The sequence below is a fragment of the Equus asinus genome, chromosome 2 (assembly GCF_041296235.1).
Source record: "Equus asinus isolate D_3611 breed Donkey chromosome 2, EquAss-T2T_v2, whole genome shotgun sequence".
In the NCBI taxonomy this organism is placed as follows: Eukaryota; Metazoa; Chordata; class Mammalia; order Perissodactyla; family Equidae; genus Equus; species Equus asinus.
Window position 1 is genome coordinate 5,620,838 of NC_091791.1, and position 15,314 is coordinate 5,636,151.

Genomic DNA, 15,314 nt, shown 5'->3' on the forward strand with positions numbered 1-15,314 from the left:
ACGGCTTGTATTGGACAAGTTCGCTGGGCTCCCCCGAAGGCATCTCAAACTCAGCCCACAGTCTGGGCTCATCACCATGCCTTAACCCTGCATTTGGTCCCGATGCATGCAGCCTCCCTAGCTGAAAACTGTGAGGCCTGGGTCAGGCAAGACTCTATTAAAACAAACTGTGTGCACACATGTATTTTTCTATGGACTGAATCCATAGTCTTCCTTAGAATCTCAAAGGCAGCTGTGATCTCAAGCAGTTTAAGAACTGCTGGTCAGTCAGACAGAATCCAGACTCTTCACAAGTGTCTGGAGAATCCCAAGCTTTCCCACTTTCTTGCCCCATCCTCTCCATCCCTGGGCTCCAGCTCCACTCAAACACCTGCTGTTCTCCAGACAGGTCATGCTACTTTTCACTGCTGGGCAAGCACATGGAAGCCCCTCTGTCTGGAATGTTCTAGCCCTACTGGCTGCCAAGAACACATCCTCGAAAACCAAGCCTGCTGTATTTCGGGAAGCCCTTCCGGGCTCCCCCTTCATAAGCCCATGCCGGCAGCTCTGTCCCACTCTGCATCTGGCATCACATTTAATGGGGCCTTGAAGTGATGAGTTCTGTCCTCCCACGGACGTGGAACACCCATAGGGCATGTGTCTGGACTCTTTTGTAACTCCAGTGCTAAGCATGGTGCAAGTATACAGTAGGTACTCAATAAATGCTTAACATTTCCATTTGTCCCTTCTAAATGATCTTACAGACTCTTTTAAGTCTACCCACATTTGATGAAAACCAAGAAACATCCTTTGAAAGAATATTGCTGGCTAGCTAAGAATAGGTATTGCTTGGCACAACGCAGCACCAAATTATTAAATTTCTGGCTCTTGCATTTTTATATTACACTGGGCCAAAATCAGGACTTTGCTCAAAGGAATTTAAATGGGCAGACTGATAACATCTCCAACAGATGACTGAACTTTAGCTGATGCTCGCAACATTGGCAAAAAGTAATTTATTGAATTCCTGATGCACTTCATAAAGCGCTGCCACAAGCTGAAGAGGAGAGAACGCTGAGTCAACCGCACTTCAAAATTAAGGACGAGTTACTGTTTCAAAGTATTTTTATGTCCAGTACTTAACCGTTCAGCTGTTTATGAAACTAAGGCCACTTTCGGAGCCAGAAAAACCATATGCTGAAAACAAGCATTAATTACAAGAAATAATTTTACTGGTAGCAATGTAGGTTTTGAGATGACTTGAAATAAAGTGGCTACAAATGAAAAGTTTCTTTTTGATTAGCAAACGTCATAGTGCAACGAAGACTGCAGAGGGGTTCATTTTTACATATTTAGGAAGCTACAGTATTTTATTCTTTTGGAAGAGCACTGGCACATTTGCTAGTCATTAAAGTACGTGCCTTACGTCAACATTTTGTTAGCCCAGATTGAGTTACGGTAAATCCTTGAATGTAATAAAAGGACACAAATATTCTGGCTTTTTGTTAATGCGTACTGATTTTTATCCTCCTGAAATTGTGAGAGAGTTTCTGCTTCAAAGATCCAGGGTGTCTGCGTCTGCATATTAGCTCCATGCCCTGATATACGTGAGCATATGTCACCCCTTTGCTCTCTGAAATTGTCCCAGGCCACGCCCTGGTCCTGAACTCTTGCCCTCATGTGCCCAGGATCCAGAGCTCCCCGTTCCAGCTGGAAGAGAACCTGGAGGCCTCCTCAGCTGACAAACACTGAGGATGAAACTCGGCCTCTGAGAGTCTCAATCTCGCCCTCTCGCCCTCTTCTCTGTCTGTTTCCGTCTCTCTCTCTCTGTTTCTGTCTCTCTCTCTGTCTGTTTCCATCTCTCTTTCCGTCTCTTCTTCTCTGTCTCTCCCTCTCTCTTACTTTTTCTTCTGTATGTACAATAGGAAAGTGTTCTGAAGACAGGAAAGATCTGGAAAGAAATGTGAACATCCCTAGGAAGAATTCTGTGCTAAATACCAACCTCTTAGCTTAACTCACTAGCAGGTCTTTCTGGAATCTAGAAAATGTGCCAGAGCATTCTGTAAGGAGGATTTACCTTGTCTCCACGACACATCCCATCATACCTCTAAAACAGCCCAACCTTTCCCTGAAAGTGTGTTTCGTAACAAGTGGGTTGGTATAGAATGGCTAAGAGCAGGCCAGTCCCGGGAAAAATAGTGACATGAGAAAAACTAACCACCAGTGTCCTCAAAGTCCCTTCTGAGCCTCTCTGCCTCCTTGCATCCTGCACTCCAAGCTCCCCAACAGGAAGTGATTCAACCCTAGCTTCAAACGTGAGCACTCACTGAAGACACAGCCCTTCTCAAATACAGATTTCCACCTATGCCGTATTCCAAACAACAAAATGAAAGCCTCATCCCATGAGAAGAATCCAGACAGACAGACTGGTAGGTGAGTTGGGGGCAGACCCCAGGGCCGTGACATCAAATCATGCACGTGGGTGTCCACCTCTGAGCGGGGCCTTTTGAACTGGAGAAGAAAGGAAGACCAGAGGTCCTGGGGTTTAACTAGGAACCCGCCAGGACAGGAGCTTCCTCAGGCTGTGCTCTGCTCCACAGGGTGCACCCCCACCCTCCGAGGGCACTCATGCATCTTGGCAAAGGAGTCAGGGCCAAGTTGGCTGAAAGCCAACTGAACAGCCCCACTGAAAGTCCTACGGCAGCGACACAGCCTGAAAAACGCCAAGTCCTTTTGGGGTGAGAGAGAAAATAAAAAGGCTTAGTACAAAGGTCACTTAGAATAACACTGTAATCAAGTAGCTACGTGATAAGACATTCAAAAATCTCAGTTGAGCAGAAAAATGGAACTAATTTGCTCCCTAGTACAAAAATCGGTGACTAATGTTCAGCTGGAAACGACCAAATAGAGTGAAGGACATTAATAGCCAAAAATTATGCCTGCATTTACAGCACAGAAATTAAGTGACTTTCCCTGAGGACAGAGCAAGTGTGGCAGAGGAGAACTCAGAGCTCAGACCATCTCAAGACTTTGATTCTAGTCCAGCTGGCCCTAGGCTCCTGGGCGCCATGTGGCACCAGTGACCCTCAGTGAGCACTACCCTGGGCACTCTACACATTACCTCTATGCATCCACATGACAACCGTGTTTGGGAAGTGTCATTGTCCCCATTGGAAGGAGCAGAGATCACACTGGGAGAGAGTCAGTCTCTTGCCCATAGCCTCATTGTCACCAGCCCCAATCTAACCCCATCCTTCTGCTCTAAAGTCTGTGCTCTGAGCCCCAAGTTGGGGCGCCTCCTACTGGAAAGCAAAGCCCCAGGGGTTAGATTTGCTGCTGGTATTCAGAGAGAGAGAAGTCATCTGCACATGGCCTCCTCCACTGCTCCCTGCACCACTCACACTGAGGTCCATTGCTTCCATCCTTCCACTCCTCCATTTCCCTTACAAGCACTGGATGCCCTGTGAGCTCCAGGTATCAAGTGAGCATCCTTCCATCCCTGGAGAGCATGATGCAGCCACGCACCTGCCTGGGGAGCAGGATCGAACACTGAACACTCATTCTGGCACAAGCCCTCCTGCCAGATCAAGTTTACTGTGGCCGGAACCCAGCCCTGGGGTCTGGACAAGTTTTCCTATCAATTCTTCATTCTTTATCCAATAAACACGAACATCAAAACACTTTAGGTTTTTAGCACATAAGCAAGGACGACTTTTTTCTTCAAACTTTTCCCTACCCGCTGATGGAGTTTATATTTGTTTCAGGGAGAAAGAAGACTTCCTCACCCTTTTGGTTATCTCATACAATACAGATTAATTGACTATATTATGTGGACATTCTTGATTGTATTTGAAACCTATTTTAAAATACACGTCCTTTAAAAATATTTATTTGGTTCCTATTTGACTGGGAATCAATATAAAAGGATACATTTATTTGTTTTTCTGACCCATATTGTTAAATCTTTTATTTCATAAGCTTAATCAACTCCTTTGAAGTATTTGTGTAGTTGAAAGAAAGACATGAGGCCCGCAGTCCTGGCTCTGAGCCGGGTGCTATGTGAGTTCAAAGAGGCTGTGAACCACATCAAAACTCCCCGAGTAGAACACCTGGATGGGGCGGACCTTGACAGATGAGATTTAGGGACTGGCAGCCAGACCAAGGGAAGAAAAGGAAGCTGGCTTGGTAATCCCCAAACTAGGGATCTCCCAGCCCGCATCCGGCAGGAGCCCCGCGCCGACCCCACTGCACACCTGTGTCTACTTGAGGATTAGTAAAATTCTATGAAACCCCTTTACCTCCGAGGCAGCTGATCTAAAACCCCAACCATCTAGACTATTATCCAGCACTCTGCTTTTGGGGAAAAATGCTAGTAGTAAAACAATGAGACATTACCTCTCCAAAAACAAAAACTTTTGGTATGTCTGGAGTCAGTATCTAAAATTAACAGCATGCTAAATGTACCCATGAGCCTAATCTTACTCCAGGTAGATATGGTGCCCAGAGCAGAGACAGACGTGGCCCGTGGGATGAGCCGAGAATGGGAAGCAGCCCCGGCCATGGATTCAGCCGTGCACAGAGTCAGCAGCACTGCCTGGAACGGCATGCAGAGGGTGACATTGGGCAGCACACTGGAGCTAGGAGGGGCTCACAGATGGCCTGGGGCCACACTTCTCTCTTTGGTGGTGAGAAAAGTGAAGCTCTGAGGGTTTGGGGGGCAGCCTTCAGCTTCATAGCTTTTGTGTTCTAGTCTGGAAGTTAATCTCTTGACCCTGGGTCTACACACCTGGTTCTAGTCCACACTACTTGGTGCTGGGCTGGCTCATTTGCCAGTTGTCTCGCAAGCAGCCTGGTTTAATTCAGCCCATGAACCCAGGTTAACGTGCACACAAAATTGCATTTATGCCTCATAGACCATTCTAACATTGAAGAGTCAATGGCGTACATTAAAGAATGGGTTTGCTCATGGAGTATAGGTAAAGTTATGAGATTAAAACACTTAATCATGGAAAATTTACATAATCATTCAAATTATCGTGCAAAAAGTAAAAACGATCTAGCACGTCACACCATGTTGATTTGACCTAGCACTTTGGATGACACACAAAAGGTATATATCTATTAATATGGATTCTGACTCTGTTCATTTACTCATTCAAACTTCGCTGGTTCTTGATGAATGTAACACAGCCTCGGGTGTTTTAGGAGAATAATGACCACAATTTACTGAGTGCCAGGCATGTGCCTTGTACTCTGTATGTATCATCTGTCACTCTTACAACAACCATGTGAAACAGAGGTCATCACTCCCATTCTAGAGAAGAGAACACTGAGGCAGGAATTTGGAATAACTGAGTCAAGGTCACACCAGAACCAGGATTTGAATTCACACCTGAACCCAAAGTCCAAGCTCCCAGAGACACACCTTCCACCCTAAAAGCCTAATGACCTGGTAGAGGAGATAAACAAGTCAACTAGAATCAAAATAGAGTCTGATAAGGATGGGCACGGAGAACCTTCTAAAGACTAAAAGGAAGACAGATTATTCTCAGGTGGAGGTGTTGGGAAGGCTTTGTGGAGAATAAGGCATTTGAAGTGGGCTTTGAGGTATGTGCAGGAGTCCTTAGGATGGCGATAAAGGGAAAGGAGATTCAGAACAGAGGGCTGAGCAGGCTCCACCTCCAAGGATCTGGAAAGCACGAGGGTGCCTTCAGGGAGTATGGAGCCACTGGTTTTTCAGGAGATAGCATGCCGAAGAAGGACCAGAGATGATCTTGGAACTCACAGTTTTTTCCTAGTGATAATCAAATATTAAGAAGGCCCATCTCTATCCTCATGGATACATTTGTTCCCTTTTTTGACAGCAGGACCTCTGTCAGTGTAACTCAAACATTATAAACGAAAAGGACATATTCAGTACAGGAACGGAAGGCAGCCTCCACGGTGTTGCGGTCTCTCTCTGGTCAGAACATCATTCCGGCAAAAATGTTCAGTCCCTCCAAAAGAACTGGCAATGTAACCCCTAGATGGACCTCTCTCATCTCTCCCTGATTCAGTTCAATCTACATCAACACAAATGTGTGGCTGCCTACCAGCCACAACTGACATCCACTGAAAATACTCAGACTCATCTACTTCAGCAGACGCAGTCCTAAAATGTCACTTCGTCACTTGTTCATCCATCCAAAGACAGTCACCAAGAGCCTACTGTCAGGTACTTGGCTGGGTGCTGAGGACACAATAATGACCTCAGGCAAACTGCAGTCCAGCATATCTTTCCACAGCAGGGCGGAGGCTGGTGAGATTTGATGGGGAAAGTGTCAGGGTGGGTGGGGGAGACCACAAGTTTCATCTGGAGCATCTTGAACTGGGGGATACCCCAGGAGAAACGTCAAGCGGGCAGCTGAGCCAGAGAACTGCAGAGGAGTGGTCTGGGCTAGAAATGCACCTCTGACCTGGAGGGAGGGAATTTCGACAGAAGGGGGTACCTTGGACTGCGATGATGGCGATGGAGATAGAGCCAAGTGGACCAACGGAAGCACAGTTTGGAGGAGAGGTATATTTTGACCAATTGAAATTCACATTTCAGTTTCATTACTAACCAACTGTCAAAGGCTGTTGATTCCTCAGGCATCTACCTTCAATATGCCCCCTCTGATGCACCCCCCCAACCCCTACAGCCACTGCAGGGGATGAGGATCTGTATACACATATCCCTGGAGGGAAGGGGGTCACTCATCACAACACAGAGCTCCAGGACCTCCTGCAGGCTTCGGTGGAGGTACTGAGCCAGGGAGCACATCTCCCTCGGCCAGGTGTCCCTCCCCAGAAGGGAGAAGTGGCCTCTGTGCATGACCCGTGGATCTGACTGCATTGCTTCACACCCACTCTGTGCCTCACAGGGGTCCCGGGAAGCATCACAGTGACAGTAATCCCCTCATCCACTTCCCACAACCGATCTGGCAGGGGGGACGATGGGGTTTGTTTTTAAATTTAAAACCATCCTAATTCATCCAACGACCTGGCCTTCTCAGAGATAAATCTAGCTCCTAGCTCATGTCGACACATGGAAAGTCTGGCTTGTTTTTTGGGGGGGGGTTGGAAGAAGTGCTGATTCACAGGCATCATGAACACTATTGAAGAACAACTTTGGCCCCCAGGTCACGGCCAGAGGCTGTGCCACGCCTGGGAAGGGCTAGGTGCTGCTCCAGGTACAGGCCCCTCTGACTGAGAGCACAGTCTCCACCTCCTGGGCCTGTTCCATGTCACCAACTGGACTTTTGTTCAGAACATGCCTAGAGCCTGTGCTCAGAAAGCCCAGACCCCAACCGTACTCACACCCAGAGCTCTGCCCCATTCCATGGAGGCCAAGTGACCGTGGCGGTCAGGAGCCAGCCTCGGCCAACCACTCCCCACTATTTCATGCCCTCCTTTGGCTTAGACCACTGGTTTTGGAAAGACACCCCCCCTTCCCATACACACAGTTGAAATGGGCATTGCTCTTCACTTTGCAGAAGCAGTTCACTGACCTTTGGCAACCCTGGGTCAAAGGGTAGCTGGGGTCAAGAGCTGACTGGACTTAGACACGGTGACTTCTAAAATATGTGACCATCCTTTGTGGTTTTCATTCAACTCAATCATCTACCACTCTAAAATACAAGCACAAAGCCACATTCCTCTTGCCTCGAGTTTCTTGGACTGAAACTCTGATACAGTGGTCCTAATCCAAGAAAAATCCATATCAGAATTCTGCAAGTACAACTGTTTAACCTTTCTAGAAAGGTTTGCCCTGCCAGGAAGGAATTTAGGTCAAGTCCAGCACAGGCACTCAGGACTTGGCTTGACCTCTCTATCCTATGGGCTGTCGGGCCTTCCCCAGATGGTCCCAGGGAGCTGCAGGCTTGGCACTGCGCTGACCTCAGGTCCAGGAGCTCTGACAGGCACCCCACCGACACTGCAGTCCGGCTTGGGCCAGCCGGGGCCTGCCCACTTCCCCATGTCCTCTCTGCCGCCGCATCTCTGAGCCCCCCAGCGGCGCCCTACTCGGTTCCCCTCCCTGGGAAGGCAAAGGCGTCGGGATCGCGGGGCAGCATCGGAGCAGCGGCCCCGCTCCTCCTGGAGTTGGAGCAACTCAGAGTCACTTTCTCAAAGGCTCCTGCCTCAGTCCCTGCGTGCGCGTTGCCCCCAACACACCCGTTGGCACCCCCTCTCAGTCTCGCCCGCTTTCACACACGTCCTCCTTGTCGCCACCGGTAGACACACACGCTCTGCTGGTCCGTTTACCGAGAGAGAGCGCGAGAGCCGCTGCTGTGGTCGCCAAGTTGGGCTGGGGCCTCAGGGAGTCCGAAGCCCGTGGTCGCGCGGTCCCCAGCCGCTGGCACCGGGCGCGCCGCGGACCCGCAGGAAGCCAGCTCGGGGACCCGGCACCCTGGCGCGGCCCCTCCCTCCCTCGGCCGCGGCCGAGGCGGCGTCCCCGGCCTATTCTGGCCGCCCGGGGCGCACGTCCACCTGAGGGGCGCACGGCCCCCGCCCGCACACAGCGTGCCGCTCACCTCGGGGGGGCCGGTCCGGTCGCGCCGATCCCGCCTCCGCGGCGGCTCCGCATCTCCTGGACGCCCACCCGCCGCCCTCCGGGGCGCCTCGCTGTCCCTGCTGGGCGCAAAAGAGGGTCCTGGGGACGCGCGGAGGCCGCGAGCTCCGGGCCCCGCTCTCGCCACCTCTTGCCTCCCGCACCGGCGCCGCCAGCTGCCCGCAGCCGAGCAGGAAATTTGTCGTGCCGGGTCCCGCCGCCTCCTGCGCTCGCGCTCGGGCTCGGGCTCCGCGGCGGGGGCGGGGGCCCGGCGCTGCGAGGAGCGGGGGCGACGCCTGGTGTCCGGCGCGGGGAGCGCACCCCGGGCGCCCGCCCCGCTTGGGGCCGCGGCCCCGCCCAGCAGCGATGGCCTGAGGCCCTGGCAACACCCTGCCGCCCTGGTCGTCCGTTTACCCAGGCTGCTGCCCCTTCTGGGGAGACCCTGGCCAGGCCCCCACTGCACCGACCCGGGCGCACATGGAGGGTGTCAAGGTGTGACAGGCACTCTTACAGGCAGGAAAGGCCCTTCCTACCCAGCCTTGACCCTGGGCGCCAGGAACTGGTCTGGCTGGGGACAAGCTTTCCGTCATGCAGTCCGTACAGGGGAGCGCACGCAGGACACCCCGTTCCACTTCTGGTTCGGAGAAGGAGGGAGAGCCATGAAATCTCCTTAGCCTGTGCCCTCTCTGTAAAGGGCATAAGGATGCCCACTTGGTGGATGCCGAAAGGGCTTAATTGCCATCAAGGCAATATCTGAAAAGTTAAACACCACGTGCACACGAGGAAGACTCCCCTCTAGGAAGGGTCTGGACCTGCTGTTGTCCTGGACTGCTTTCCAGGTGATCTCCTGTGAGCTATTTAGGGAGGTTTCAGAATGAAGGGAATTCCATCAGAGGGCCAGAAAGGATGCATGTTGCATCATCTTGGTTCTGAACTATTTTGCTGTGCCCTCTGGGTTGGTCCAAGGCCTGGCCCTCCTGAGGGACGTTGTATCCCTGTCTAGGGACCTCACTCATAAACGGTGTGAATGAATGAACAATGGTGACATAGCAGCAGTTAGTGTATGTTACCCTACCTTGCTTCATTGGCCAGTAGACAACTCTTAGGGCACTCAGGACCTGTTTCAGACAGAGCTGTAGACCCCAATGCTGAAAAGCATTGAGCACCTACTGGCTGAGACCTTCCAACGGGCACCTACTGGCTGAGACCATCCACAGTTGACTGGTCCAGGGTGCAACTTCCCTTCCACAGGGTGTAAAGAGCAGTGGAATCAGGGGAGAACTTGAGCTCAGCTTTCCTTCCCTGTCCTCCGCGCCCCCCCCCCCCCCCCCCCCCCCCCCGCTGTCCCTGGGGGATCTTGTCTGGCCCCAGGGTTTTAAACACTATCCATATGCAGGAAATTCCAAAACAGCACAGCTCCTCCAGACCCCTCCTCCAAGCTCTGCTCCTTCTGTATGTCTCCCACCGTCTCAGGTCAAACTCTCGCACTTACTCAGTTTCTCCTCAGGCAGGATCTCTATCTCTACTCCTGCCTCTAATCTGTCTCCAGGTCCACTTCCTGTCTAGCTCCAAAAACACCTCTTGAAAGTATCCCCTTTTCTCCTCTCCACTGACTTCATCTCTCCAGTGACTGCAATGATGCCCCAACTTCAGACTCGCTCTTTCCCAGACAAGCCTTTCTTCACACGCCATCCAGGATGACCCTTACAAATGAAACCAGGTCACGCCAGTCGTCTGCTTAAGAGGCTCCATTCAGCATAAAACCCAAACTCCTGGGAGGCTCTGCCTGATGTCTCAGCCACTCCTGAGCCCCTTGCCCCTGTTTACTGTGCTCCAGCGCTCAGCTGGTTCTCTCAGTATGAGAGCCCAGCTCTTCCCCTCCTGGGGTTCTTCCTCTTTCGCATCTGGCTTGCACCTTCTTACTGCCTCTGGAAGATTACCTCTCACCCCTCCCCTCTGCTGCTCTCTCACAAAGTATATTCCCTTGTTTCTTGTCAGCCATTCTGCCCTCCCCTCCCGCTACCCTCAGGGCTTTGAGCTCCAAGATAGTCCACACAGTGCTTGTCTCCATCGCTTCTCCATCTCGAGCTCCTAACACAAGCCCGAGAGCCAGGAGGTGCTCAGTAAAAGCATGTGGGCTGACAGATCAGAGGAGGAGGGGCCCAGCAGCAGTGCCAGGCAGCCTTGCTGCCCTGCAGCCTAGCGGGCCGATGGCTCCCTGCTGAGCGTGCCCTCAAGGAACAGCCCAGGTTGGGTGGGGCCAGGTCACCAGTAATGTCACCCAGCTGTCATTTTTCCTCCTGTGATGGCCTACAGGGCCAGACTTGTGTACATGAAGGCGATCATTTCAAAGCTCTGATGAGCACAGTTTTGCTTGTTAACGCTGCAGGGCTGTGGAGGCAGAGACTGTGATGCAAGTAGAGAGAAACAAGTTGCCTTTGTCAGACATCTGCTGTTAGAAAGTCAACAGCCCTGGTAACATGATGAGGGGCAGATGGCTCTTCTCTCCCAGTAATATCCTCTCTGTTGGACCCCAACGATTCTTCCAGGAGCTGAGCAATATCCCTCAACTTCTTCTAAAATCTAAAGACATTCATCATTGTCACACAAAAGCGTGTTCTCAGAGTATTGATGTCGGGATTGTGTTGATTCCCATATGGAAGTCTCTCCATCCTTTTTTTCTACCTTTGTTCTGCCTCTCTTAGGCTCAAGGCCCCTACTGACATCAGAGTCAATTTCCCTACTCTTATCCTAGGCTTCAAGAAAAACCCCCCAACCCCTCCAGCCTCTTGCTGTCCTGAACACCTAGCCCTCCTCATCTTTTAGGACCCCAGAACACAGCCCTTGTTAAGTCCACGGTTCCTCTTCAGCCTCCTTATGCACTTGCTGTTTGATCCCACCTTAGGCCTGGCCATCCTCCTGCTTGTCTCGCACCTTCTCCTCTTCACCAGGCCGTGCAGCTCCTTTCCTGTAAAACAGAGCTGGAGGCATTTTCCCCGGGACTCTTAATATTAACTGTTGTTATGTGTCTTATCTTCCATTTTACTCGAGGTCTGGGCTTGTGGATTTCTCCAAAGAAACCCAGATAACGCTTATCATGCTTTAAGGCCTCTATAAATGTCAGTTAAAATTAAAACACTCAGGACAGAAATGCTGTCTAGCAGGATAGGCAAAAAAAAGAGGCAAAATTGGTATGTAGAAGGCAAATAGGCGTTTGCTTTTAAATATTGTACAGAAAAAACATAACATAACATAAAATTGCTCAACTTTAAAAGATAAAATCAGAAGGTCTTGGTGATTGATTGACTACAGGGCAGTGCAAGCAAGAGAAGACTGTCTTTGTGACCTGTCCCCACAAAGAGGAGACTCAGGATGGCTATTCCAACCTCGAGAATGTGCCAGAATAAATACCACTAGTGGGTCCAGAACTTTCTATTTTTACATTATCCAACTATTCTTCTCCTTCCTTTTTTCCAACTTATGCCCAAGTATTAACAGATATTAGCCAGTGAAATCAAGAGGGCAGATCCTTTGCCGGAAGGTTCCTCTACCATCCCAGAAGAACAGATGGTTGTTCCCTCCTCCAGGTCCTGGCAGCATTCTGACTCTTCCTTTTTCTCGGATTTTCATTGATGAATAATTCACATGTGTTATACTAAGTGTACAGTTTAATGAATAAATACAAATGCATAACCTAGTGAATTGCATATTCCTATCAAGATATTATTGAACATTTCCCTCAGCCTAGAAAGTTCCCCCATGCCCCTTCCCATAAAATGCCCCACTCTCACCAAAGCCAGTCACTGTTCTGATGTCTATTACGTGGTTTTATCTGATCTAAATCTTCATATAGATAGAATCATACAGTGTGTCTTCTTTTATTTCAAGTTTCTTTCACACAGCAAAATCTTTTTGAGATTCATGTTTTTTTACCTATATCAGTAGTTTAGGTAATATATCTTTTTTCTCTAGTTGCTGTAAAGATTTTTCTCCTTATTGTTGTTTTTTCAGAAATTGACGTAATAGTCAATAACTTGAATCGACCCAAATGTCCATCAACTGCTGAATGGATAAACAAATTTTGATGTATCCAGATGAATCTCAAAATAAGCCAGATACAGAAGACTACATATTGTAATATACCGTTTCTATGATAGTCTAGAGAAGGCAAAACTATAATGACAGAAAAACAGATCATAGAATTGTAACGTAATGCAATATTATCTCTAAAAATGGTCACAATTTAAAAACTTAATGGCCAGCATTTTCCACACTTTAGAAGAGAGAGCTTTCTCATACATTACTGGTGGGATTATGAACGGGAGGCCAATGTGCATTTGGCATCAAAAATCTAAGTGTCTGTTTGAACCAACAATTCTTCTCTAGGAATTTATCCTAAGACTATAATTAACAATCTGTATTCAAGCAAGTTTATAAGGGCAAAAAACTTAATAGTATCCAAAATAGAACCATGTTAAATGAATGGTGGTAAATCCATAAAATGGAATAACATTGAGTGACATAAAATGTTGCAAATATTTATAAAAATGGAATATACATTGACTACGAAGAAAATATCAATAAAATCCAATGAGTAGCTATTGTAAGACCACATTCTTTGATCAAAATTACAGAAAAGTAGAAATAAACAACAAAAATAGAAACAACACTGTCATATAACTATTTTATAAACTTTCTCCTCAACAAGGAAAAAATAAAAATTTCAATTAAGATGTTAAATGACAATTTGCAAAAGACTATGTGTAAAATTTGTGAGAACTGGCCAAAGGTATATTTAGAGGAAAATTCATAGTTTTAAAGACTTTCATTATTAATTCAAAAACAAAATAATTAAGAAAATAAAATATTTATCTCAGAAAATTAGAAAAAGGAAAGAAAAATAAATGTAAGGACAACAATAGAATAATGATAAAAACAAAATTAAATATTTTAAAAATAAACCCAGAGGAATGAAACAGATATGTAGAAAGGAGCAGAGAACAAAATAGAAATCACCAGTTCTAGTAACTTCCTGAGTTCTAATTGTCATCCTTACCTTGGGAACTGTGAGATGACCCTGTATCCTTATAAAATGTATTACTTTTCTGTTTTGAGGAAGCTTGAGTTGATTTTTATATGTAAAAAGCCTTAATGACTTTAGCATTGGGATACCAAACCCAGAAAGTATAAAGTATGAGACTGAAATATTTGACTATACATTTTTAACTTGAGTCAGTAAAAAAAAATCTACAAATATGTAAAAAAAAATCCCTAGAAATATAAGTAAAATACAAATAACAAAATGAATATCATATATCTATATGTTGTATATCTCTATATACACAACATGTGGAATTGACAAAGATTAATATCCTTACTGTACATAAAATTATATATAAAAGAACATCTCTATATAATAAATGGACCAACACTGTGAACAGAAAACTTGTGAAAATTAAAATACCAGGTGATGATAAACATATTAACATGTGTTAACTTTCACTGATTCAAACAAAAAAATACCAGCAAGCTAGTTCTCTCTCAGCTTGTGAAAGATTAGCAGGATTAACAGTCCTGGGTGGTGGTGAGCCTGTGGGAAAATGAGGTCTCTAACACACAGCACTGTTGGAAGGTATTTAAATTGGCCAATCTTTCTGCAGGCATGCTCATATTTGTTGACTCAACAATTCTGTTTGTAAGAATTTATCCTCCAAAAAAACCAACTGGAAAGGTTAATAAAATTATATCTAAGGAGCATCATCACATCATGGGTACCGCATTGAGGAGCTGGAAACAACTGAAATGTCCACCAAAAACGTTATGTTAAGTCAATTATGCTTACTTTGTATAATAGTAAACCCAATTTATTGACAGGAAGAAGTTCCATGAGAAATCGTTGAGACTTTTAATAGTAGATTATAAAGTAGAACACGGAGTAGAACTCAATTTTAATAAAAACGTGAATATGGGCATAAGGATATGGATATATAAGTCTTTGCCCAAGTTTAACAAAATTATTTCTTCTAGGGTGAAGTTTTTATTATATTTGCTTTCTTCTTCCTCCTTTTTTTTTTTAAAGATTTGCATCTGAGCTAACACTGTTGCCAGTCTTTTGTCTTTTTTTTTTTTTTAATTCTTCTCCCCAAAGCCCCCCGGTACATAGTTGTATATTCTAGTTGGAGGTCCTTCCGGTTGTGCTCTGTGGGATGCCACCTCAGCATGGCTTGATGAGTAATGCCGTGTCCACACCCAGGATCTGAACCAGTGAAACCCAGGCCACTGCCTAACCACTCAGCCACAGGGCTGGGCCCCGGCTTTCTTCTTTATTTTTATTAGTTCCGTTTGATATTTTTTCTAATGAGCATATATAATGTTTTTATCACAATATAAAATTATTTTCACACTGGAAAATGGGCTAAAAGGAAATAATTACAGAAATTCTGTCCCACCTCTTAAAAATGTAGTCAAAATAAGTAGACTTGAATAGAAAAAAAAAAATCGGTTTTCTCAATAACATGCAATGTTGTGAAGCTATAGTAAAGCAGGCACATTCACTGTGTTAAGGGTAGGTGATCAAATTGAAAAACTTTTCCTAACAAGCAACTGGGCAATGGGTAGCAACAGCTTCAGCGAAAGCTCACATGCTTTGACTCACTTCCAGAAATCTAAGCAAGGAAATACTCAGAGATTCGGACAAAGGTTTATGTAGAGGGATGTTCATGCGTTGTTCTTTTTCAGTCATGATTTAAAGATTGAAACAACATGC

At 46.9% G+C, this 15,314-nt stretch overlaps 1 protein-coding gene across 5 annotated transcripts in view; it reads right to left on the bottom strand.

The window, feature by feature from the left end:
* Nucleotides 1-8,800, bottom strand: part of PTPRE (protein tyrosine phosphatase receptor type E) — a 172,782-nt gene extending 163,982 nt beyond the window's left edge. For 2 of the 5 annotated variants that reach the window (XM_070480968.1, XM_044748678.2), the window contains exon 1: nt 8,532-8,774. In XM_070480968.1, coding sequence (XP_070337069.1) covers nt 8,532-8,584 — 53 coding nt within the window. In that variant the 5' untranslated portion in view covers nt 8,585-8,774. Of the gene's footprint in view, nt 1-8,262; nt 8,465-8,531 lie in introns of those variants that run through there. The other 3 variants (XM_014832534.3, XM_070480974.1, XM_044748689.2) reach the window with 3 other exon arrangements.
* Between the last annotated feature and the right edge of the window lie 6,514 nt (nt 8,801-15,314).